Below are 25,350 nucleotides of genomic sequence, written 5' to 3' on the forward strand. Positions count from 1 at the left end.
CCACCATTCCTCCTCCCTCAGAAATCCACCTTTGTTTCAATGTCGCAATATTCCTCTTCTTCTGATATTGGGGCGGCAGGGTAGCCTAGTGGTTAGAGCTTTGGACTAGTAACCGGAAGGTTGCAAGTTCAAACCCCCGAGCTGACAAGGTCTGTGTCATGGAAAGAGGTGTTCCTAATGTTTTGTACATTATGTAATTCTTACGACCAAGTCAATATCTTTATCCTACATATTCGTACACGATTCCCAATATACTGCACCAACAATAATGGGAAAAATCATTTATTTAAAATACATCGAATTTCTGTAATAAACGTTTGTCTCTGGACTTGTACACCTCACACATCTCAAAATGAGAGAATTATAATTAGAAGACAAATTCATTAAACCGTTTCATATCATCTCAATAAACAGGCTAACAAAAATCACACCGTTTTCAAAAACAATCACTATCAAAGAATGTGACTGCGGCAAAATGAAAAATGGCAGTATTCTTACCGCAAAACTTTGATAAATATTTTCAGTTTGTTATAAAATAAATGGTTTTAAACATCCTAAAATCAGTGCGTTAACAAAAAAAATATCAGAAAGCAGAAATGGTGGAGAACACCAACATATTTTTAGCACTACTGTACATTGTCATTATCCAAAACCAAAGCAATGAGAGGGATCACATGAGAATACAGGACCACAGTGGAGCAGGTCTTTAATTTAGAACATTCTTGGTGAATTCTTGGCATCATCTGTGCAACCAACTCATTTTTGGGGCATCCAACTACATTTCAAACGTTAAGGGGTCGGTATAAAAGCTATTTCTACGGAGATTCTCCATTTTATTTGCTTTTTAGTCCAAGATTAGGTTTAATCTGTGTCTGGAAAACTGGTCCTCGGTAGCATGGACATGGGTTGTACGGCGGGAACACGGTTACTGAGATTTATTGGCCAAAACCACTCATTTCCCCCCGGATAAATAACTGTGAGAACCCCATAAATTATAATACATTATTTATATTAACAGCATGTGGTGAAATGGAACTGTTAAATGATATGCGATGTCTAAATGTGTCTTCTCTACGGCCTCTGTCCCCACCCTGCTCGTTGATTCATCCATCATGCAGCCCTGCTCAGTCTGGAACGCAGTTCACAATGCACGTAGACCTATCATCCACATCGTTTGAAAGAGTGATGGCGGTAGACTATAGCAGTTATTTATTCAGACCCAGAACCATTCAATCTTCGTGAAGAGAAAGCCTTCTGCATCGAATTCTAGTCCTATATTATTCAAGGATGTCATTAAATTGATTTAGGACACGAAACATTTCATTTAACTGTTGAAAACGAGGCACGGAATGAAGCAACAATAGAGAGAGGACGTAGGCTAATGACATATGGGGAAATATGAAAGCAACATATGAGTCAGCCTACTAATTATGCAAATAGGCACTATTATTATTTCAAAATTATAAATCAAAATCGCTAGCCTATACTTGTAACTTTTTAGGCCGTATGTGCTGCACCAGAATCGCTTGTGCTCTCTCCCTGCTTATCACGGTTCGAATGACGTACGTAATTCTAGTCCATATAATATAATACAGTACAGTAATACAGTTCACACTCAAACAGATTAGCCTACTGGAGCTAGTTTTATTTACCCAAGAGAGCATATAGCTAGCTCCATCTATGGGAATTTATGTTGCTCTGTCGTGTGTAATGTGCAGTAGCCTATGTCATATCTATTGAAAAACTTATTTGGGATTGGGCTCATTAAATGTCTTTATTAATGTAGGACCCATCAGGCTCAGGTAGCATCAGGCTTGAATTTTCTTCATATTTTAGTTATTTTTTTGGTATTTTACCCCCATTTTCTCCCCAATTGCGATCTTGTCTCATTGCTGCAACTCTCCAACGAGCTTTGGAGATGCGAAGGTCGAGTCATACGTCCTCCGAAACATGACCCACCAAGCTGCGCTTCTTAACACCCGCCTGCTTAACCCGGAAGACAGCTGCACCAATGAGTCGGAGGAAACACCATTGAACTGACGTCATCCTGCAGGCACCTGGCCCACCACGAGGAGTCGCAAGATCGCGATGAGCCAAGTAAACCCTCCCCGAACGACGCTGGGCCAATTGTGCAATTCAAATCCAGACATGGACCTATTTATATGCTTTATAATGCTTTTGAATGACACTTACGGTTTTGATGGAAAATACTGGGTAAGAAAAGTGATTTATTCTCGGGATGGAACATTTAAAATACTGGGAAAATATTCAACCCTAGTCTAGGCCCTTTGCTTAAGGGATCCTATAGACCACAATTACCCTCTAATCTTCTCATCTACAATGCATTCGGAAAAGTATTCAGCCCCCCCTGACTTTTTCACATTTTGTTACATTAAAGCCTTATTCTAAAATTAATTAAAATTACATTCTCCCCCATCAATCTACACACAATACCCCAGAATGACAACGCAGTCTGAGGCCCTGAGCGCTCTGGAGCAGGTTTTGATCAAAGATCTCTCTATATTTGGCTCCGTTCATCTTTCCCCTCGAGCCTGACTAGTCTCCCACTCCCTGCCATTGAAAAACATCCCCACAGCCTGATGCTGCTGCCACCACCATGCTTCACCATAGGGATGTTACCAAGTTTCCTCCAGACATGACACTTGGCATTCAGGTCACAGAGTTTAATCTTGGTTTCATCAGACCAGATAATCTTGTTTCTCATGGTCTGAGTCTTTAAATTGACTTTTGGCAAACTCCAAGCAGGCTGTCATGTGCCTTTTACTGAAGAGTGGCTTCCGTCTGGCCACTACCTGATTGGTGGAGTTTAATGCTGCAGAAATGTTTTGGTACACTTACCAGGATCTGTGCCTTTTTTTATTTTAAATAAATTAGCAAACATTTATAAAAACCTGTTTTCCTTTAGTCATTGTAAGGTATTGTGTGTTGAGTAAAATAAGGCTGTAACAAAACAAAATGTGTGTGTGTGTGTGTGTGTGTGTGTGGGAAAGAGATCAAGGAATCTGAATATTTTCCAAATGCACTTTACATGCTCCATTCAGTACATGCTGCTCTGTCTACTCCATTCTGGCCTGACCACTCTGCTGTAGGGTTTCAAATTCCAGTAGCTTTAACAAACCTCCCGAGTTTTCCAGAAATCCCTGTTGGAATATTCCTGCAATTAAGGGAGGAACTAAGCAGATAATCCTGGAATACTCCAACCTGGAAAACCTGGGAATTTTGGAGAGTCACCGGATTTTTGTAACCTCACTCTGCTGACGCAGATAGATGCTGGACCAGTGAGCAGTAGTTAACAGATTGGATGGATCATTTCCTGGTGAAGTTTCACCCTTGGCGCAGATCCAGGATCAGCTTACACTCACCCCCACTCCAAACTAACCATTGGGGAAAAATGCAGAACTGACCTGAGATCAGCGTCATCACCGCTTCACTAGATCACTAGATGGACCTGCAGCTGGATCAGATGGATCCATGTTGTTACTTCTTTCCACTGGGGAAGTGTAAAGTACAACCCAAATGCCACCCTATTCCCTGTGGGCTCTGGTCAAAAGTTGTGTACAGAAGTCAAAAAGTAGGGAATAGGATGCCATTTGGTAAGTATCCGAAGAGTTTTTAGAGGCTGAAACGTCTCGCCACCTCGTCTGCTACCATCTCTGCTATGGCCAGGGAAGAGGTGGCGGCGGGCGAGGGAGCGTTGCGTACATGGAGTACCCTGCTGCCCACATCCCCGACACCAACGTCAAACACAAAGTCATCTACCAGGTTCCCATCGCGGTCCAGAGCCTGGGCCCTCACCCCTGCTGGACCCCTGCAACAGACAAAAACACACACACACAACACTGTTATGTCGTACTTCCACTATGGACTTGCGCCAGTGTTTCACCAACAACAACAAAAAAGGCTCAGACTTTGGTGTTTCCACCTCCACAGTCCGGCTCCAGTGACCCCAGTGCCCCACTGGGGCCGTGACCCCAGTGCCCCACTGGGGCCGTGACCCCAGTGCCCCACTGGGGCCGTGACCCCAGTGCCCCACTGGGGCCGTGACCCCAGTGCCCCACTGGGGCCGTGACCCCAGTGCCCCACTGGGGCCGTGACCCCAGTGCCCCACTGGGGCCGTGACCCCAGTGCCCCACTGGGGCCGTGACCCCAGTGCCATTTTTTCCTCCGGCATTTACATAACGACTAACTGTGAAACATGGGTTAACGCCTTCTCACAAAGAACTGTCTTGGTGCAAAGGTTGTTAATTCTGCTCTTCACAAGTCCTCAGTCAGCCCTACAGCACATTCAGAAAGTATCCAGACCCCGTTCCTTTATACACATTTTGTTACGTTACAGCCTTATTCTAAAATTGATACCCCCCCATCCTCAATCTACACACAATACCTCATAACGACAAAGCGAAAACAGGTTTAGACATTTTTGCAAGTTCATTAAATATAAAAGCATACCTTATTTACTTAAGTATTCAGACCTTTTGCTATGACACTCGAAATTGAGCTCAGGTGCATCCTGTTTCCATTGATCATCCTTGAGATGTTTCCACAACTTGATTGGAGTCCACCGGTGGTAAATGATATTGATTGGACATGATTTGGAAAGACACACCTGTCTATATAAGGTCCCACAGTTGACAGTGCATGTCAGAGCAAAAACCAAGCCATGAGGTCGAAATAATTGTTCGTAGACCTCAGGACTGTGTTGAGGCACAGATGGGGAAGTGTACCAAAAAATGTCTGCAGCATTGAAGGTCCACAAGAACACAGTGGCCTCCATCATTCTAAAATGGAAGAATTTTGGAACCATCAAGACTCTTCCTAGAGCTGGCGGTTCTGCCAAACTGAGCAATTGGGGGAGAAGGGCCTTGGTCAGGGAAGTGAACAAGAACCCGATGGTCACTCTGACAGAGCTCCTCTGTGGAGATGGGAGAACATTCCAGAAGGAAAACCATCTCTGCAGCACTCCACCAAATCAGGCCTTTATGGTAGAGTGGCCAGACGGAAGCCACTCCTCAGTAAAAGGCACATGACAGTCCGCTTGGAGTTTGCCAAAAGGCACATCAGACCAGGAGGAACAAGATTCTCTGGAATCTCTGGATGCAACCAAGATTGAACTCTTTGGCCCAAATGCCAAGCGTCACTTCTGGAGGAAATCTGGCACCATCCCTACGGTGAAGCATGGTGGTGGCAGCATCATGCTGTGGGGAAACCTGGCACCATCCCTACGGTGAAGCATGGTGGTGGCAGCATCATGCTGTGGGGATGTTTTTCAGCGTCAAGGACTGGGAGACTAGTCAGGATTGAGGGATAGATGAATGGAGTAAAATACAGAGAGATCCTTGATTAAAAACATGGGACAAGTCTCTGAATCTCCTTGAGTGGCCCACTCACCCAGACGAGAACCCGACCTGAAAGTAGCTGTGCAGCGACACTCCCCATCCAACCTGACAGAGCTTGAGAGGATCTGCAGAGAAGAATGGGAGATACTCCCCAAATACAGGTGAGCCAAGCTTGTAGCATCAAACCCAAGAAGACTTGAGGCTGTAATCACTGCCAAAGGTACTTCAACAAAGTACTGAGTAAAGGGTCTGAATACTTATTTAAATGTGATATCAGTTTTTTATTTTGAATAAATTAGCAAAAATGTCTAAACCCATTTTTGCTTTGTCATTATGGTGTATTGTGTGTAGATTGAGGGGAAAATACCATTTAAATCCATTTTAGAATAAATAAATGTGGAATAACAAAATGTGGAAAAAGTCAAGAGGTCTGAATCCTTTCCAAATGTACTGTAGATGGAAACACATATCCCCCCCAAAAATAAATAACACTAGAGCCTACATTAACATAAATCACTGGCAACACTAGTTCTGTAATGGGAAGAGAAAAATAACCATTTCTGTACAAAAGGCTGTGGATAAATGTTTATGGAAATCAGTTCATTCAATATTGGTCCCTCAAACCGGATAGAAACAGAGAATCTTATCAAAAGCTGCGATATGTCACATTTTGGGCGACCAATGAAATTCACATAGAAATGAGAGTTATAGATCTGTCATTCTCATCAAAAGCAAGTCTAACAAGCGGTAGATCTGTTCTATGTGAGCAAAAACATTTTTTGCTTCCGTTCTTAAATTTGTTTTACTTTTGGTTTTGTACCACAGTTTCAAAACATCTGAAAATACAATATTTTTGGTTATTTAAAATAGATTTCACAGCAGGTTTATATGGTACAATGATTCTCGTTTTTTGTTTTGTCACACTGAAATTAGGCGAACTATTCGAGTACGTCGCTTAGAGAGAGCTCTGGAATGAACATTCAGAATCCGATGTACCTGAGTACGTCGCTTAGAGAGAGCTCTGCAATGAACATTCAGAATCCGATGTACCTGAGTACGTCGCTTAGAGAGAGCTCTGCAATGAACATTCAGAATCCGATGTACCTGAGTACGTCGCTTAGAGAGAGCTCTGGAATGAACATTCAGAATCCGATGTACCCGAGTACGTCGCTTAGAGAGAGCTCTGGGATGAACATTCAGAATCCGATGTACCCGAGTACGTCGCTTAGAGAGAGCTCTGGGATGAACATTCAGAATCCGATGTACCGAGTACGTCGCTTAGAGAGAGCTCTGGGATGAACATTCAGAATCCGATGTACCTGAGTACGTCGCTTAGAGAGAGCTCTGGAATGAACATTCAGAATCCGATGTACCTGAGTACGTCGCTTAGAGAGAGCTCTGGAATGAACATTCAGAATCCGATGTACCTGAGTACGCCGCTCTTAGAGAGAGCTCTGGAATGAACATTCAGAATCCGATGTACCGAGTACGTCGCTAGAGAGAGCTCTGGAATGAACATTCAGAATCCGATGTACCGAGTACGTCGCTTAGAGAGAGCTCTGGAATGAACATTCAGAATCCGATGTACCCGAGAATGAATCTAACGTCGCTTAGAGAGAGCTCTAGAGAGAGCTCGGAATGGAATGAACATTCAGAATCCGATGTACCCAGTACGTCGCTTAGAGAGAGCTCTGGAATGAACATTCAGAATCCGATGTACCTGAGTACGTCGCTTAGAGAGAGCTCTGGGATGAACATTCAGAATCCGATGTACCTGAGTACGTCGCTTAGAGAGAGCTCTGGGATGAACTTCTTTAAGATCTTGACCTGAGCCCCGATGAACACCCCTCTGTACATCTCTCCAACACCATACACTAGGTTATTCATCACCAGTTTCTGCAGACCTCTGGAACACACAGAAAGAGAGACATTTTACAGAGAGATACAGAGAGAGAGAGAGAAACAGCAGAGATACATGTCTGCTTCGGTCATCCAGCAGAGTCATTTATCAAGGGAAACAAGTCCAGAGGTTCCATGGAAATCTAAATTAACTTGGATACCAGTTGGATTTAGCCCTCATGGGGAACCTCCCTACTGGACTGGAATGTAAAGGGGAACCTCCCTACTAGACTGGAATGGACTGGAATGTAAAGGGGAACCTCCCTACTGGACTGGAATGTAAAGGGGAACCTCCCTACTGGACTGGAATGTAAAGGGGAACCTCCCTACTAGACAAATGGAATGTAAAGGGGAACCTCTCTACTAGACTGAAATGGAATGTAAAGGGGAACCTCCCTACTAGACAAATGGAATGTAAAGGGGAACCTCTCTACTAGACTGAAATGGAATGTAAAGGGGAACCTCCCTACTAGACAAATGGAATGTAAAGGGGAACCTCCCTACTAGACTGGAATGGAATGTAAAGGGGAACCTCCCTACTAGACTGGAATGGAATGTAAAGGGGAACCTCCCTACTAGACTGGAATGGAATGTAAAGGGGAACCTCCCTACTAGACTGGAATGGAATGTAAAGGGGAAGCTCTCTACTAGATTGAAATTAAATGGCACGTAAAAGGGGAAGCTCCACTAGACTGAAATTAAATGGCACGTAAAAGGGGAAGCTCTACTAGACTGAAATTAAATGGCACGTAAAAGGGGAAGCTCTCTACTAGACTGAAAAGTTGAGGGGAACGATAAGTAAGAGATGATATTTAACCAACCTTCCAAATGTGACACCTAAATGACATTGCTTCCTAACTTCTAAGTACTATACCTGAATGAAAGTGCATCTCCAAAGTCCCGGGCATCGAAGTCGTACAGCTTGTATCCCTCTCGTTTAAAGGCCAGGACGGCGTTGGGACCCAGCCAAACACTGCCGTCCATCCGCGGGGTGAAGTGGACCCCCAGGAAGGGGAACCTAGGGTCAGGAACCTAGAGAAATCCGTCTATCAGTACAACAACCAGGAAGCTCGAGACATCCGTCCATCAGTACAACAGCCAGGAAGCTCGAGACATCCGTCCATCAGTACAACATCCAGGAAGCTAGAGAAATCCGTCCATCAGTACAACAACCAGGAAGCTAGAGAAATCCGTCCATCAGTACAACATCCAGGAAGCTCGAGACATCCGTCCGTCAGTACAACAACCAGGAAGCTAGAGACATCCGTCCGTCAGTACAACAACCAGGAAGCTAGAGACATCCGTCCGTCAGTACAACAACCAGGAAGCTAGAGACATCCGTCCATCAGTACAACAACCAGGAAGCTAGAGACGTCCGTCCGTCAGTACAACAACCAGGAAGCTAGAGACATACGTCTGTCAGTACAACAACCAGGAAGCTCGAGACATCCGTCCGTCAGTACAACAACCAGGAAGCTCGAGACATCCGTCCGTCAGTACAACAACCCAGGAAGCTCGAGACATCCTTCTCTGTATTAGTGCATTTCTCTAACAGCACTTAACCATCTGACATTCCTTGAATCCCAAACCTTAGCCCTTGTAGCCAAGGCACTTGTGTAGACCAGTAAGAAAAAATGCATGCACCCCCTGCTGTAAGTCGACTCTGGATATGAGCGTCTGCTAAATGACTAGAATGTAAATCTTGTATAGGTGTGACAGGCCAGGTAGCTATACAATTGTGACAATGCTATCAACTTATCTAATCCTTTCAGATCTAAGTGCCATTAGGGGCTAAAGGGTTGAGATACAAGGAGAAGATAGAGGACATACGGGGGTAGACGGTGTTCTAGGGGACTTACGGGGTAGACGGTGTTCTAGGGGGTAGACTGTGTTCTAGGGGGTAGACTGTGTTCTAGGGGGTAGACTGTGTTCTAGGGGGTAGACGGTGTTCTAGAGGGGTAGACGGTGTTCTAGGGGGTAGACGGTGTTCTAGGGGGTAGACGGTGTTCTAGGGGGTAGACGGTGTTCTAGAGGGGGGTAGACGGTGTTCTAGAGGACTTACGGGGTAGACGGTGTTCTAGGGGGTGGACGGTGTTCTAGAGGACATACGGGGGTAGACGGTGTTCTAGAGGACTTACGGGGTAGATGTTGCCCCGGACCAGGTAGTGTTTCTAGAGGACAGGCTTCAGGACCAGGTAATCTCCTCTGAAGGGGACAATGCGAGGGTCTGGACAGGTAATCTCCTCTGAAGGGGACAATGCGGGTCTGGACAGCCAGAGATCTGAGCGTAGGCGGTCAGAGTACAGACCACCACAGGTCAGCACATACCGACACCTTACCTCCGTACCCTGAGGAGACCACACACACACGTTAGTTACAGCTTAAAAACAAAACAAACAAAAAAACATTCTGATAGTAAAATGCATTTTACTAATTTAACACACACACACACACACACACACACACACACCTACCTTTGAATCTCTGATAGCGATGGGATATTTCATTCCTGAAATGTTTTGAATAAAAAAAAATACATTCACAAGTGCAATCCCACCTTTTCATCAAATCTATGAGTGTTCTGAGGTGAGGAAAGTATGGAACAAATACCGTCAGTGTTACCACCAGGGCTTTCCTTCACCATGGCCATGTCACTAGCCTCATATTCAGTAACCACGGTCCCTCCTGCCTCCTGGAAGTCCTTGCCATATGCCAGTGACACCAGCCTCCAGTCCACGATGCCAGTGTAAGGAGAGTCGAGGGCCATCAGACCCTGAACGGAAGAGTTTAACCATAAAGCCGTTTACACTGGGGCTGTGTTCCAAATGGCACCCTGTTCCTATAAAAAGAGCACTATTTTTCACCGGGGAATAAACCAGGCCATAAGTAGTGCTCTGTATAGGCAATAGGGTGTAATTTCAGACTCAATCCAGGACTTTCACTATGAAGCACCTTAGTAAAGAGAGTTCAATGCCGTTTAGAGGTTCACACTCTCCGCCCTTCTTCTCTCACCCGCAGTGTAGGGCTCTCAGTGCTAGAGGACTTACTCTCTCACTCACCGGGGTAGCAGTAGGGCTCTCGCAGTGTTCTAGAGGCTACTAGACTCTCACTCACCCCGCAGTAGGGCTCTCGCTCGACCAGGTAATCTCCTCTGAAGGGGACTCACTCACCCCGCAGTACAGGGCTCAGGTCGCATACCGCACCTCTCTCACTCACCCCTGCAGGAGGGCCTCGCACGCTCTCTCACTCACCCCGCAGTAGTTACAGCTTAAGGGCTCTCGCTACCCGCTCTCTCACTCACCCCGCAGTAGGGCTCTCGCCGCACTCTCTCACTCACCCCGCAGTAGGGCTCACACACACACCTACCTCTGAAATGTTTTGAATAAAAACTCACCGCAATCGCACCTTTTCATCTCACTCACCCAATGCAGTAGGGCTCTCACCATGGCCATGTCACGCACTCTCTCACTCACCCCGCAGTAGGGACTCGCTCCGCACTCTCTCACTCACCCCGCAGTACAGGGCTCGCCGCACTCACCGGGGAATCACTCACCCCGCAGTAGGGCTTTCGCTCAATCCTCTCTCACTCACCTTAGTAAAGCAGTAGGGCTCTCGCTCTCTCACTCACCCTGCAGGGGGGGGGCTCTCACTCACCCGCAGTGGGGGGCTCTCTCACTCACCCTGCAGTAGGGCTCTCGCTCTCTCTCACTCACCCCTGCAGTAGGGCTCTCGCTCTCTCACTCACCCCTGCAGTAGGGGGGCTCTCTCACTCACCCTGCAGTAGGGCTCTCGCTCTCTCACTCACCCTGCAGTGGGGGGGCTCACTCACCCGCAGTGGGGGGCTCTCTCACTCACCCTGCAGTGGGGGGGCTCTCTCACTCACCCTGCAGTCACTCACTCCCCTGCAGTGGGGGGGCTCTCGCCCTCAGTGGGGGGCTCACTCACCCCGCAGTGGGGGCTCTCGCTCTCTCACTCACCCTGCAGTAGGGCTCTCGCAGTGGGGGGGCTCTCTCACTCACCCTGCAGTGGGGGGCTCTCGCTCTCTCACTCACCCCTGCAGTAGGGCTCTCACTCACCCGCAGTGGGGGGGCTCTCTCACTCACCCGCAGTAGGGCTCTCTCACTCACCCTGCAGTGGGGGGGCTCTCTCACTCACCCTGCAGTAGGGCTCTGCGCTCTCTCTCACTCACCCTGCAGTAGGGCTCTCACTCACCCTGCTGGGGGCTCTCTCACTCACCCTGCAGTGGGGGGGCTCGCACCCTGCTCTCTCTCACTCACCCTGCAGTAGGGCTCGCGCCCTGCTCTCACTCACTCACCCTGCAGTAGGGGCGCTCTCTCTCACTCACCCTGCAGTAGGGCTCGCTCTCTCACTCACCCTGCAGTAGGGCTCTCTCTCACTCACCCTGCAGTAGGGCTCTCTCTCTCACTCACCCTGCAGTAGGGCTCTCACTCACCCTCTCTCTCTCACTCACCCTGCAGTAGGGCTCACCCTGCTCTCTCTCACTCACCCTGCAGTAGGGCTCTCTCTCTCGGATCCCCTTGGCGTCTATCATGGTGGGTCACGCACTGCTGTTCTTCTGTCCTCACCCTCGTACAGGGCTTTGAGCCTGGGAATCTCCTCTCACTCACCCTGCAGTAGGGATCAGCTGCCAACACTCACCCTGCAGTAGGACATGACCAGCACATAGTTGTGTGATCAACTTTTTCATTTATTTTTCAAAGAGGGCTCTCAGAAAACCCACAAAGGAGTCGGAATGAATACACAGGAAGCCACCGGTACTACACAGGAAGCCACCGGTACTACACAGGAGGGCCACCGTACTACACACCCACCGCACAGGGCCACCGTACCCACAGGAAGCCACCTCACCCTGCAGGAAGCCACCGTACCACAGGAAGCCACCGATCCCCAGGAAGCCATGGTGAGGTCACAGGAAGAGACCGTATTACACAGGAAGCCACCGTATTACACAGGAAGCCACCGTCGCTACACAGGAAGATCAGCCCTATTACACAGGAAGCCACCGTATTACACAGGAAGCCACCTTTTTACACAGGAAGCCATTTTTCAAAGAACAACAGGAAGCCACCAAAGGAGTCAGGAATGAATACACAGGAAGCCACCGTACTACACAGGAAGCCACCGGTACTACACAGGAAGCCACCGGTACTACACAGGAAGCCACCGTATTACACAGGAAGCCACCGGTACTACACAGGAAGCCACCACCGTACTACACAGGAAGCCACCGTACTACACAGGAAGCCACCGTACACACAGGAAGACAGGAAGCCCGTACTACACAGGAAGCCACCGTACTACACAGGAAGAGACCGTATTACACAGGAAGAGACCGTATTACACAGGAAGAGACCCGTACTACACAGGAAGAGACCGGTACTACACAGGAAGAGACCGTATTGCACAGTTCTATAAGTTAAACTAAATGTTTTCCATTGTCACATACACCGGATAGATGCAGTGAAATGTGTTGTTTTACAGGGTCAGGCATAGTATTACAGCGACCTCTGGAGCAAATTAGGGTGAAGTGCTTTACTCAAGGGCACAGACAGATTTCTTTTCATTTTGTCGTCTCTGGGTGTTCAAACCAGCGACCTTTCGGTTTCTGGCCCAATGCTCTAACCGCTAAGCAAGAAGCCACGACCCTGGCCCAACGCTCTAACCGCTAAGCAAGAAGCCACGACCCTAGCCGAACGCTCTAACCGCCAAGTCAAGAAGCCACGACCCTGGCCCAACGCTCTAACCGCCAGGGAAGAAGCCACGACCCTGGCCCAACGCTCTAACCGCCAGGCAAGAAGCCACGACCCTGGCCGAACGCTTTAACCGCCAGTCAAGAAGCCACGACCCTGGCCGAACGCTCTAACCGCTAGTCAAGAAGCCACGACCCTGGCCCAACGCTCTAACCGCTAGTCAAGAAGCCACGACCCTGGCCCAACGCTCTAACCGCTAGTCAAGAAGCCACGACCCTGGCCGAACGCTCTAACCACTAAGCAAGAAGCCACAACCCTGGCCGAACGCTCTAACCGCTAAGCAAGAAGCCACGACCCTGTAAGCCAGTTGCTGCAGGTAAACACAATGAAATTAGACCATAAATACAAAATCGCACCCCGAGCGCCATCAAAACCCCCCCCAAATGATCTGATTAGCATTGACACACCCCCTGATATACTGTAAATGGTATACCGGTTATGGTGAAACGTGTCATGCACGAACTGTGAAACGACACTAGCAAATACTACAACGTTTTTATTTATTTAACCTTAGTATAACCTTTTAACCACTACTCAACCTCGAGGTTAGAATCCTCCGTTTGCGAGGGGGGGGGAGGACCTGGATAGAAGATCGTACTAAATCCAGCTACAACGACAATATAGGATATAATATAGGAGCTTTAGGGAAACAAAATACTCCTGAGGTCCACATCCGAGCGATGCGTCTCCTCGTCAATATTTACTAAACCACTGTAAACAACAACATCTACAGCCCTAAGGCCAAACCCGATGTTGATTAGACGCATTTGAGAGAACTCACCTTTCCACACCGCTTATAGGGGAGTCCTTTCTTGTCCAGGTATTCGTAGGCCATAGCGGCCCCTTTGCCACAGAGACGGGCCTTCAGAGACCCGGGGTGTAGTAAATCCCACTGTGGATCACACCACTGTTGTGGCCGCTTTGGTGGATGGCTGAGGATGGGACACGGAACAGCGTTAATTCCCCAATAAGGTTGTAGGGTAAAAGAAGCACTGTGGTGATAACATAAGAAACGTGATTGGCTGACGGCTAAGACCAGGACAGAGTGGCACAAAAGAAACGGTTTAGAAAATGTTTTCCGATTGGAACAGTGCAAAATGTTTTTTTTGCAACGGTGTCCGACTAATGAATGCACCCCGGGTTAACATGAACGTCAAGTTAGTGACCTCCTCCCTCCCTGCCCACCACGTACCCAGGTCCTTCTCCTTCTCCAGCAGAATGAAGCTAAGCATGGGGTGTCTGAGGATGAGCTCTCTGGCTGAGGCCAGGCCCACGATGCCTCCACCCACCACAGCCACATCATACGAACTGCAACACAAAGGCATGTCATCAGGGGCAGGTTCATTAGTGGTCAACGTTAAGAGACAGGTGAGGGTTCATTAGTGGTCAGCGTTAAGAGACAGGTGAGGGTTCATTAGTGGTCAGCGTTAAGAGACAGGTGAGGGTTCATTAGTGGTCAGCGTTAAGAGACAGGTGAGGGTTCATTAGTGGTCAGCGTTAAGGGACAGGTGAGGGTTCATTAGTGGTCAGCGTTAAGAGACATGTGAGGGTTCATTAGTGGTCAGCATTAAGGGACATTAGACAGGGTCATCCCCTTAATGCGTTAGGTGAGGGTTCATCAGCATTAAGGGACAGCAGTCATCCCCTTAATGCACATCCAGGACACTGCACACCACTTTCCAATAGTTTCTACCATCAGGCTCACATCCTCATCGAATCGAGGCACTATCCAGTGAGAAACAGAATCCTACCTTTGCCTAACATCATCGTAATAAAAAGGTCCATAAAGAAGTCATCACTTCGTATTCATACTAGTCAGACACTAAGTCACTCCAAGGTGACAGAGCTTGTATTCCTGAAGTTACAGACGTGGATACGAGTGCTGTGGTTCCATGTTATTCAGGAGCGCCGTGGAGTGGACCCGTCGTACCCGGAAGTAAATGAGTGATTCATTGTAGCCATTGGCACTCCTGTAGAGTTCCCATTTTCTCGTGACAATTAACTTGTGACATTCCTGGGTTACTCATTATACTAATAAAGTCAGATTTTTTTTTTTTTTTAAATAAACAAATATGACGTTATTTTTTTGAAGGTTAAAGGGTACAAGACGGTGTACATATCTGGTTATGTTGGTAAAAATCACTACATATCCCATTGAGCCAAGTGGGGAGAAGCTGCCCGTCGTTACAGACCAGTCAGAAATATCGGGCGAACCCTACGCCAAAATGATCTCAAAACTGACACTGGATCCGCGTTCAGTAGATGATATCCTTCGCCACCGTTGTCTTACGACACGACTATTCAACAAAACAATAAATAATTGTACGTTTATTTCCAGCAAAATGTCTTAGTTTACATGATAGTATAACTCGCCAAAGGAGTTGAAGTTGAGGGTGCAGTATTTATGAAGTTTGACAATGAGGATGTAAACTAGCATAGTTCAGCTAGTTTCGCCAGGGAAAACGAGGAGCTTGGGGACTGGATATAGATGGGTGTACATGCGCACTTGGTTCATTCAGGAGACAGATTGTAGTTTCTGTCCTAATATCAGGTGCTGACAGCGGAAAGTTCAATTTAGAGACTGAAACGAATACAAATATTTGAGAGCGGATCGATATACAATCCTGAAATCACCTGTAACTGTCAATAGTAAAACAAAGCTTATACCGATATTATTAATTAATCAATTATGATCTTGTTTTCGTCGCTGCAACCCAACGAACTCGGGAGGCGGAGGTCGAGGCATGCGTCATCCGAAACATGACCCGCCAAACCGTGCTTCTTAAAACCCGCCCGCTTAACCCGGAAGCCAGCTGCACCGATGTGTCGGAGGAAAATGTTTTCTTCGACGAGTCAGATGCAAAGGATTTACTTCACCCGACAAGGCCCACATCCCCGTCATTCAAAGGATAAAGAGACCGATATCGGAGACGTAGGTCTGGGGGCCTTGTAAGCATCAGACGGCGAGTGGGTCATCTGCCTCTACCATCAGTAATATTAGCCAATGTAATAAAAAAATAAAAACAAACTATGAGCACGTATATCCTTCCAACGGGACATTAAAAACTTTAATATCTTACTTTTACACCGAGTCGTGGCTGAACGACAACACAAATAAGATACAGCTGGCGGGTTTTATGCTTTTTTGGTAGGATAGAACAGCGGCCTGGTAAGACAAGGGGTTGAGGTCTTTGTATATTTGTAAACAACAGCTGGTGCACAAAGTTTAAGGAAGTCTCAGTTTTGCTCACCGGAGGTAGAGTATCTCATGATAAGCTGTAGACCATTTACCAAGAGAGTTTATCTATATTCTTCATAGCTGTCTATTTATCACCACAAACCGATGCTGGCACTAGGACCGCACTCAATGAGCTGTATACGGCCATCAGCAAACCAGAAAATGCTCATCCAAAACGCGGCGCTCCTAGTAGCCGGGACTTTAATGCAGGGAAACTTAAATCCATTTGACCTCATTTCTACCAACATGTTAATTGTGCAACCAGACGGGAAAAAAACAAATCTCTAGACCACATTTACTCCACACACAGACGTGTACAAACCTCTCCCTTGCCATCCATTTGGCAAATCTGACCATAATTCTATCCTCCCGATTCCTGCTTCCAAGCAAAAATGAAAGCAGGAAACACCAGAGATTCGGTCTCTAAAAAAAGTGGTGAGATGAAGCAGACGCTAAACTACAGGACTGTTTTGCTATCAAACTGGAATATTTTGTGGGATTCTTCCGATGGCATTGAGGAGTACACCACATCAGTCACCGGCTTCATCAATAAGTGCATCGATGAAGTCTTCCCCACAGTGACTGTACGTACATACCCCAACCAGAAGCCATGGATTACAGGCAACATCTGCACTGAGTTAATGGGTAGAGCTGCCGCTTTCAAGGAGCATGACTAACCCGGAAGCTTATAAGAAATCCCGCTATGCCCTCCGACGAACCATCAAACAGGCAGAGTGTCAATACAGGACTAAGATTGAATCGTACTGCACTGGCACCGACGCTCGTCGGATGTGGCAGGACTTGCAAACTATTACAGACTACAAAGGAAAGCACAGCCACGAGCTGCAGTGACACAAGCCTACCAGACGAGCTAAATTACTTCTATGCTCGCTTCGAGGTAAGTAACACTGAAACATGCATGAGAGCATCAGCTGTTCCAGACGACTGTGTGATCACACTCTCCGCAGCCGATGTGAGTAAGACCTTTAAACAGGTCAACATACACAAGGCCGCAGGGCCAGATGGATTATCAGGATGTGTTCTCAGAGCATGCGCTGACCAACTGGCAAGTGTCTTCACTGACATTTTCAACCTCTCTCTGTGAGTCTAAGACCAACATGCTTCAAGCAGACCACCATAGTGTTCTTGGGCACAGGGAGGTAACCTGCCTAAATGACTACCGCTCAGTAGCACTCACATCTGTAGCCATGAAGTGCTTTGAAAGGCTGGTCATAGCTCACAACACCATTATCCCAGAAACCCTAGACCCACTCTAATTTGCATTCCGCCCCAACATATCCACAGATGATGCAATCTCTATTGCACTCCATACTGCCCTTTCCCACCTGGACAAAAGGAACACCTGTGTGAGAATGCTATTTAATGATTACAGCTCAGCGTTCAACACCATAGTGCCCTCAAAGCTCACCACTAAGCTAAGGACCCTGGGAATAAACACCTACCTCTGCAACTGGATCCTGGACTTCCTGACAGGCCGCCCCCAGGTCTGATCCTCAACACGGGGGCCCCTCAGGGGTGCGTGCTAAGTCCCCTCCTGTACTCCCTGTTCACTCATGACTGCATGGCCAGGCACGACTCCAACACCATCATTAAGTTTGCCAGTGACACAACAGTGGTAGGCCTGATCACCGACAACGATGAGACAGCCTGGAGGGAGGAGGTTAGAGGCCTAGCCATGTGGTGGCAGGACAACCTCTCCCTCAATGTGATCAAGACAACAGAGTTGATTGTGGACTACAGGAAAAGGAGGACTGAGCACAGCCCCATTCTCATCGACAGGGCTGCAGTGGGGCAGGTTGAGAGTTAAGTTTGTATTTATTATGTATGTATATTATTATTTATTTATTATGCATCCCCATTAGCTTCTGCCAACGGCAGACTTCCTGGAGTCCAGCAAAATTAAGGTTGTTTATACAATTTTAAAAACATTACATTCACAGATTTCACAACAAGGGTTGCACATCTTCGAGAATATTCAGGAGGTGGAAATATTCCATGAGAATTAACAGGAATATTTGCAAATTAATATTAATACCACTTAAAATGTAGATTTTTTTGCATTGGATATATTTACCATATCATATGGAGACAAACAAACCTTTTACCTTATCATAAGTAGACAATTGCAAATGATTAAATTCTTCCAATACAAATAATTTAGTTACGAATTAAACTTTAATAAAATGAGTTGACTCTTCACATGGGATGATTTCACTGAACAACAAAAGAAAAGGGATATTGAATGATCCCCAAATGATCCATCGCATCTTCTGAAAATGTTTTCAACTTAAATCTGTAAAATGATAGTCTAGAAACTAAAGCTTTGGTTGTCTTCCTCTCAGGATTCCATGTCTTCTCCCTGGACCTTCTCAATGTCCACCTCTTGAACATCAGATTGAGGCCTCATCTTCACTGTCACTTTCCAACCTTATTGAGGATGGCTCGTCATCAGGCTCAAAAAGGCTCAAATTTGCCCTGGTTGGCCACCAATTTTTCAACCCTTGTATTGGTCAGCCTGTTGCGTGCTTTGGTGTGTGTGTTCCCAAACAAGGACCAGTTGTGCTCTAAGGCTGATGTTGGTGGGATTTGGAGAATGATGGAGGCAACAGGGAAAGAGCCTCAGAGCCACAATGTCCCGTCCACCAGGTGGCTGATGAGATATGTCGGCACGACTGCCGTATTGCATCTCCATCCCAAAGCCCTTGCTTGGAAGTGTACTTCGCCAGACTGCCAAGAACCTTGCCCTCATCCAGGCCAAGGTGGCGAGACACGGTAGTGATGACACCATAGGCCTTGTTAATCTCTGCACCAGACAGGATGCTCTTGCCAGCATAGTTAGGGTCCAACATGTACGCTGCAGTGTGTATGGGCTTCAGGCAGAAGTCTTCACGCTTTTTGATGTATTTCAGAACTGCAGTTTCCTCTGCTTTGAGCAACAGTGAAGTGGGCAGGGCAGTACGGATTTCTTCTCTTACATCTGCAAGCAGAGTCTGAACATCAGACAGGGTGGCATTGTCTCCCACAATCCGTACAATGGCTACTGCTATAGGTTTCAGGCTACTTACCACTCTCTCCCAAAATACATCATCCAGGAGGATCCTCTTGATGGTGCTGTCCATATCGGCAGACTGTGATATGGCCATTTCTTGGAGAGACTCCTTCCCCTCCAGGAGACTGTCAAACATGATATCAACACCACCACAACAGGTGTTGCTGGGCAGCTCCAATGTGGTGCTCTTATTCTTCTCACTTTGCTTGGTGAGGTAGATTGCTGCTATAACTTGATGACCCTTCACATACCAAACCATTTCCTTGGCTCTCTTGTAGAGTGTATCCATTGTTTTCAGTGTCATGATGTCCTTGAAGAGCAGATTCAATGCATGAGCAGCACAGCCAATGGGTGAGATGTGAGGGTAGGACTCCTCCTCTTTAGACCAAGCAGTCTTCATGTTCACAGCATTGTCTGTCACCAGTGCAAATACCTTCTGTGGTCCAAGGTCATTGAGGACTGCTTTCAGCTCATCTGTAATGTAAAGACCGGTGTGTCCCTTGTGTCTGTGCTCTTGTAGAATCCTGGTTGAGTGGTGGAGATGATGTAGTTAATTATTCCTTGCCTTCAAACAATTGACCACCCATCAGAGATGATTGCAATACAGTCTGCTTTCATTATGATTTGCTTGACCTTCACTTGAACTCTGAACTCCACATCGTATAGATAAAGCATGTCTGGTTGGCTGGGTGTATGCTGGGCGAAGAACATTCAGAAATCTCTTCCAATACACATCGCCTGTGAACATCAGAGGTGCTCACAGAGCACCAATACACAGCTCGAGCAATACATTCATCAGCATTTCTCTGACTGAGTTCCTCCATTGAGTCAAAAAAAAACTTCTGATTCCAGGAGGACCATGAGCTGTTGCTATCGATAAGGTGTCTGATTCATAATTTTCCACTTCGAATAGAAGTAGAGGGTCTTTTGTCAGAGGTTGCTTGTTGTGAGCGCTGAGGGAACTTTATGCACTTGGCCAGATGATTCTGCATCTTTGTTGCATTCTTCACATATGATTTGGCACAGTATTAGCTAAATGTACACAGCGTTTCCTTCTACATTAGCTGCAGTGGAATGTCTCCACACAGACAGTGCTCGTGGCCTTTTCCTGTAAAGATTTGGGAAAGAAATTAGTAAACAAAAACAATAAATAGAATTCCATGTACAGATAAATAGCTAAGCAGTTAGATTAAACAACTCCTCTGTAAGTTACATGTTTTAAAATGAAACATGTATGGAAACAGGTGAATTAACACTCCTCAGTTAGCTGGTTCAAGCAAGATAAAACCCACATGGTAGCAAAAACTAACTAGCAGAAATTGTTAACGAGTTAGATTTAAACATGCTTCTATTTACTAGTTAACAAAAACATTATGTATGTCATATAAAATATATTCACCCCACCCAGTATTGTAATCAAAACTTACCAGAAAGCATGTAGTCCTTGTCTCAGACAGTGTAGTAGGGTGGGCTCAATAGTATCTCATTAGTGTGCAAGATCTTGAGAATCAGCTGCACATGTGATGGAAGAATGCACTGTGCATGCAGAGGGTTGCAATTTCATTGAATTGTGGATAGTTTAACCAAAATATGCCACAAGACCTTGAATCTCCTTAAGTGTATCCCACAAAAAAAGGTTGTGTTATAAAGCTAACTGTTTTGATGAACGAAACTATTCCGACCATTTGCAATCCTATTCACAACACACTGTGTGCCCTCAGGTCCCTACTCCACCACTACCACATATCTACAGTACTAAATCCATGTGTATGTGTGTGTATAGTGCGCATGTTATTGTGTGTGTGTGGTGTGTGTGTCTGTGTGTGTTGCTTCACAGTCCCTGCTGTTCCAGAAGGTGTTTTTGATATTTTTTAAATCTAATTTTACTGTTTGCATCAGTTACTTGATGTGGAATAAGTTCCATGTAGTTCTCATGTGTACTGTGGAATAGTCCATGTAGTCATGGCTCTATGTAGTACTGTGGAATAGAGGTCCATGTAGTCATGGCTCTCTATGTAGTACTGTGGAATAGAGGTCCATGTAGTCATGGCTCTATGTAGTACTGTGGAATAGAGTTCCATGTAGTCATGGCTCTATGTGTACTGTGGAATACTGTGGAATAGAGTTCCATGTAGTCATGGCTCTATGTAGTACTGTGGAATAGAGTTCCATGTAGTCATGGCTCTATGTAGTACTGTGGAATAGAGTTCCATGTAGTCATGGCTCTATGTAGTACTGTGGAATAGAGTTCCATGTAGTCATGGCTCTATGTAGTACTGTGGAATAGATCCATGTAGTCATGGCTCTATGTAGTACTGTGGAATAGAGGTCCATGTAGTCATGGTCTCTATGTAGTACTGTGGAATAGAGGTCCATGTAGTCATGGCTCTCATGTAGTACTGTGGAATAGAGTTCCATGTAGTCATGGCTCTATGTAGTACTGTGGAATAGAGTTCCATGTAGTCATGGCCATGTAGTCATGGCTAGTATGTAGTACTGTGGAATAGAGGTCCATGTAGTCATGTAGTACTGTGGAATAGAGTTCCATGTAGTCATGGCTCTATGTAGTACTGTGGAATAGAGTTCCATGTAGTCATGGCTCTATGTAGTACTGTGGAATAGAGTTCCATGTAGTCATGGCTCTATGTAGGACTGTGGAATAGAGTTCCATGTAGTCATGGCTCTATGTAGTACTGTGGAATAGAGTTCCATGTAGTCATGGCTCTATGTAGTACTGTGGAATAGAGTTCCATGTAGTCATGGCTCTATGTAGGACTGTGGAATAGAGTTCCATGTAGTCATGGCTCTATGTAGTACTGTGGAATAGAGTTCCATGTAGTCATGGTCTATGTAGTACTGTGGAATAGAGTTTCATGTAGTCATGGCTCTATGTAGTACTGTGGAATAGAGTTCCATGTAGTCATGTAGTACTGTGGAATAGAGGTCCATGTAGTCATGGCTCTATGTAGGACTGTGGAATAGAGTTCCATGTAGTCATGTCTCTATGTAGTACTGTGGAATAGAGTTCCATGTAGTCTCTATGTAGTACTGTGGAATAGAGTTCCATGTAGTCATGGCTCTATGTAGTACTGTGGAATAGAGTTCCATGTAGTCATGGCTCTATGTAGTACTGTGGAATAGAGTTCCATGTAGTCATGGCTCTATGTAGGACTGTGGAATAGAGTTCCATGTAGTCATGGCTCTATGTAGTACTGTGGAATAGAGTTCCATGTAGTCATGGCTCTATGTAGTACTGTGGAATAGAGGTCCATGTAGTCATGGCTCTATGTAGTACTGTGGAATAGAGTTCCATGTAGTCATGGCTCTATGTAGTACTGAATAGAGCATGTAGTCATGGCTCTATAGTCTGTTCTGACCTGTAGTACTGTGAAGAGACCTCGTGTCATGTCTTGTGGGGTATACATGGGTGTCTGTGGAATAGAGTTCCATGTGTGCCTGTAGTTTGGAATAGACATGTACAGCTCTATGTAGTCATGGCTCTGTAGTACTGTGGAATAGAGTTCATGTACATGTCTATGTAGTACTGTGGAATAGAGTTCCATGTAGTCATGGCTCTATGTAGTACTGTGGAATAGACCATGTAGTACTGTGGAATAGAGTTCCTCATCTATAAGTACTGTGAATGTTCCAAGTCAATAGGACTCTCCATGTAGTCCTCCATTTCAGCCAGGAGAGATTGACATGTCTCATATTACTGTGGAATAGAGTTATTATGGCTCTATGTAGGACTGTGTACATCCATGTAAGGGCTCTATGTAGTACTGTGGTAGAGTTCCATGTACAGGGCCTGTTCTGGAGAGGTCCATTTGCAATTTTCCTAAATCCACTGTAAACATGTAGTCATGGCTCTATGTAGTACTGTGAATAGAGTTCCATGTAGTCATGGCTCTATGTTGATAGTGTTTGTCAGGTAGAAACTCCCATAGTCTGGACCTGTGAAGGACCTGCCTTGTTGATAGTGTTGTTAAGAAGAAGGTGCATTCAACAGAAACTGGATGGCCTTTCAGCCAGGAGGACCTGCCTTGTTGATAGTGTTGTTAAGAAGAAATTTGCAATTTTCCTAAATCCACTAAACTAGGGCCTGTAGGACCTGCCTTGTTGATGGTGTTGTTAAGAAGGTAGAAACTAGGGCCTGTGTATGCTGGGCGAAGAACATTCAGAAATCTCTTCCAATACACAATACCCGCTGCCTTGTTGATAGTGTTGTTAAGAAGAAGGTAGAAACTAGGGCCTGTTGGACCTGCCTTGTTGATAGTGTTGTTAAGAAGGTAGAAACTAGGTCCTGTAGGACCTGCCTTGTTGATAGTGTTGTTAAGAAGGTAGAAACTAGGGCCTGTAGGACCTGCCTTGTTGATATTGTTGTTAAGTAGAAACCTTGTTGATAGTGTTGTTAAGAAGGTAGAAACTAGGGCCTGTAGGACCTGCCTTGTTGACAGTGTTGTTAAGAAGGTAGAAACTAGGGCCTGTAGGACCTGCCTTGTTGATAGTGTTGTTAAGAAGGTAGAAACTAGGGCCTGTAGGACCTGCCTTGTTGATAGTGTTGTTAAGAAGGTAGAAACTAGGACCTGTAGGACCTGCCTTGTTGATAGTGCTGTTAAGAAGGTAGAAACTAGGACCTGTAGGACCTGCCTTGTTGACAGTGTTAAGGTAGAAACTAGGACCTGCCTTGTTGACAGTGTTGTTAAGAAGGTAGAAACTAGGACCTGTAGGACCTGCCTTGTTGATAGTGTTGTTAAGAAGGTAGAAACTAGGGCCTGTAGGACCTGCCTTGTTGATAGTGCTGTTAAGAAGGTAGAGTAGCGCTTTATTATGGACAGACTTCTCCCCATCTTAGCTACTGTTGTATCAACATGTGTTGACCATGACAGTATCCAGGGTTACTTCAAGCAGTTTAGTCTCCTCAACTTGCTCAATTACCACATTATTCATGACAAGATTTAGTTGAGGTTTAGGGTTTAGTGAGCGTTTTGTTCCAAATACAATGCTTTTAGTTTTAGAAATATTTCAGGCTAACTTATTCCTTGCCACCCATTCTGAAACTAACTGCAGCTGTAAGTGTTTGTCATTTCAGTTGCTGTAGTAGCTGACTTGTTTAGTGTCGAGTCATCCCCATTACACAGACACTCTGGATTTACTCAGCATGTTGTTAGTAAAGTTCCTCAGTGTACACATCAACAATAAACTAACATGGTCCAAACACACTAAGACAGTCATAAAGAGGGCACGACAACACCTATTCCCCCTCAGGAGACTGAAAAGATTTGGCATGGGTCCTCAGATCCTCAAAAGGTTCTACAGCTGTACCATGGAGAGCATCCTGACTGGTTGCATCACTGCCTGGTACGGCAACTGCTCGGCCTCCGACCGCAAAGCACTACAGAGGGTAGTGCGTACGGCCCAGTACATCACCGGGGTCAAGCATCCTGCCATCCAGGACCTCGATACCAGGCGGTGTCAGAGGAAGGCCCTAAGAAGTCATATACACACACACACACACACACACACGACATACACGACATATATATATATATATATATATATATAGCCTCCCTATTGTTGTTATTTTACTGCTGCTCTTTAATTATTTGATACTTATCTATTTTTTTTACTTGACACTTATTTTTCTTAAAACTGTATTGTTGGTTAAGGGCTTGAAAGTTAGCATTTCACTGTAAGGTCAACACTTGTTGTATTCGGCGTATGTGACAAATAAACACTATGCCACTTTGTTTACATACTCATCTCATATGTATATACTGTACTCGATACCATCTACTGTATCTTGCCTATGCTGCTCTGTACCATCACTCATTCATATATCTTTATGTACATATTCTTTATCCCCTAACACTGTGTATAAGACAGTAGTTTAGGAATTGTTAGTTAGATTACTTGTTGGTTATTACTGCATTGTCGGAACTAGAAGCACAAGCATTTCTCTAACACTCGCATTAACATCTGCGAACCATGTGTATGTGACAAATAAAATTTGAT

The 25,350-nt window shown here is 45.7% G+C and overlaps 1 protein-coding gene across 1 annotated transcript in view; it reads right to left on the reverse strand.

Annotated features, from left to right (window-relative positions):
- Window positions 1–266: 266 nt before the first annotated feature.
- The window catches only part of l2hgdh (L-2-hydroxyglutarate dehydrogenase), a 28,807-nt gene continuing 3,723 nt past the window's right edge, over window positions 267–25,350 (reverse strand). Inside the window, 11 exon segments of the mRNA XM_064928788.1 lie at window positions 267–3,829; window positions 7,132–7,263; window positions 8,131–8,288; window positions 9,395–9,604; window positions 9,731–9,765; window positions 9,867–10,029; window positions 11,764–11,838; window positions 11,841–11,885; window positions 13,791–13,897; window positions 13,900–13,959; window positions 14,220–14,335. Of these exon segments, the coding sequence (XP_064784860.1) occupies window positions 3,634–3,829; window positions 7,132–7,263; window positions 8,131–8,288; window positions 9,395–9,604; window positions 9,731–9,765; window positions 9,867–10,029; window positions 11,764–11,838; window positions 11,841–11,885; window positions 13,791–13,897; window positions 13,900–13,959; window positions 14,220–14,335 (1,297 nt within the window). The 3' untranslated portion in view covers window positions 267–3,633.

Source organism: Oncorhynchus masou, chromosome 21, assembly GCF_036934945.1.
Source record: "Oncorhynchus masou masou isolate Uvic2021 chromosome 21, UVic_Omas_1.1, whole genome shotgun sequence".
NCBI classification, from domain to species: domain Eukaryota; kingdom Metazoa; phylum Chordata; class Actinopteri; order Salmoniformes; family Salmonidae; genus Oncorhynchus; species Oncorhynchus masou.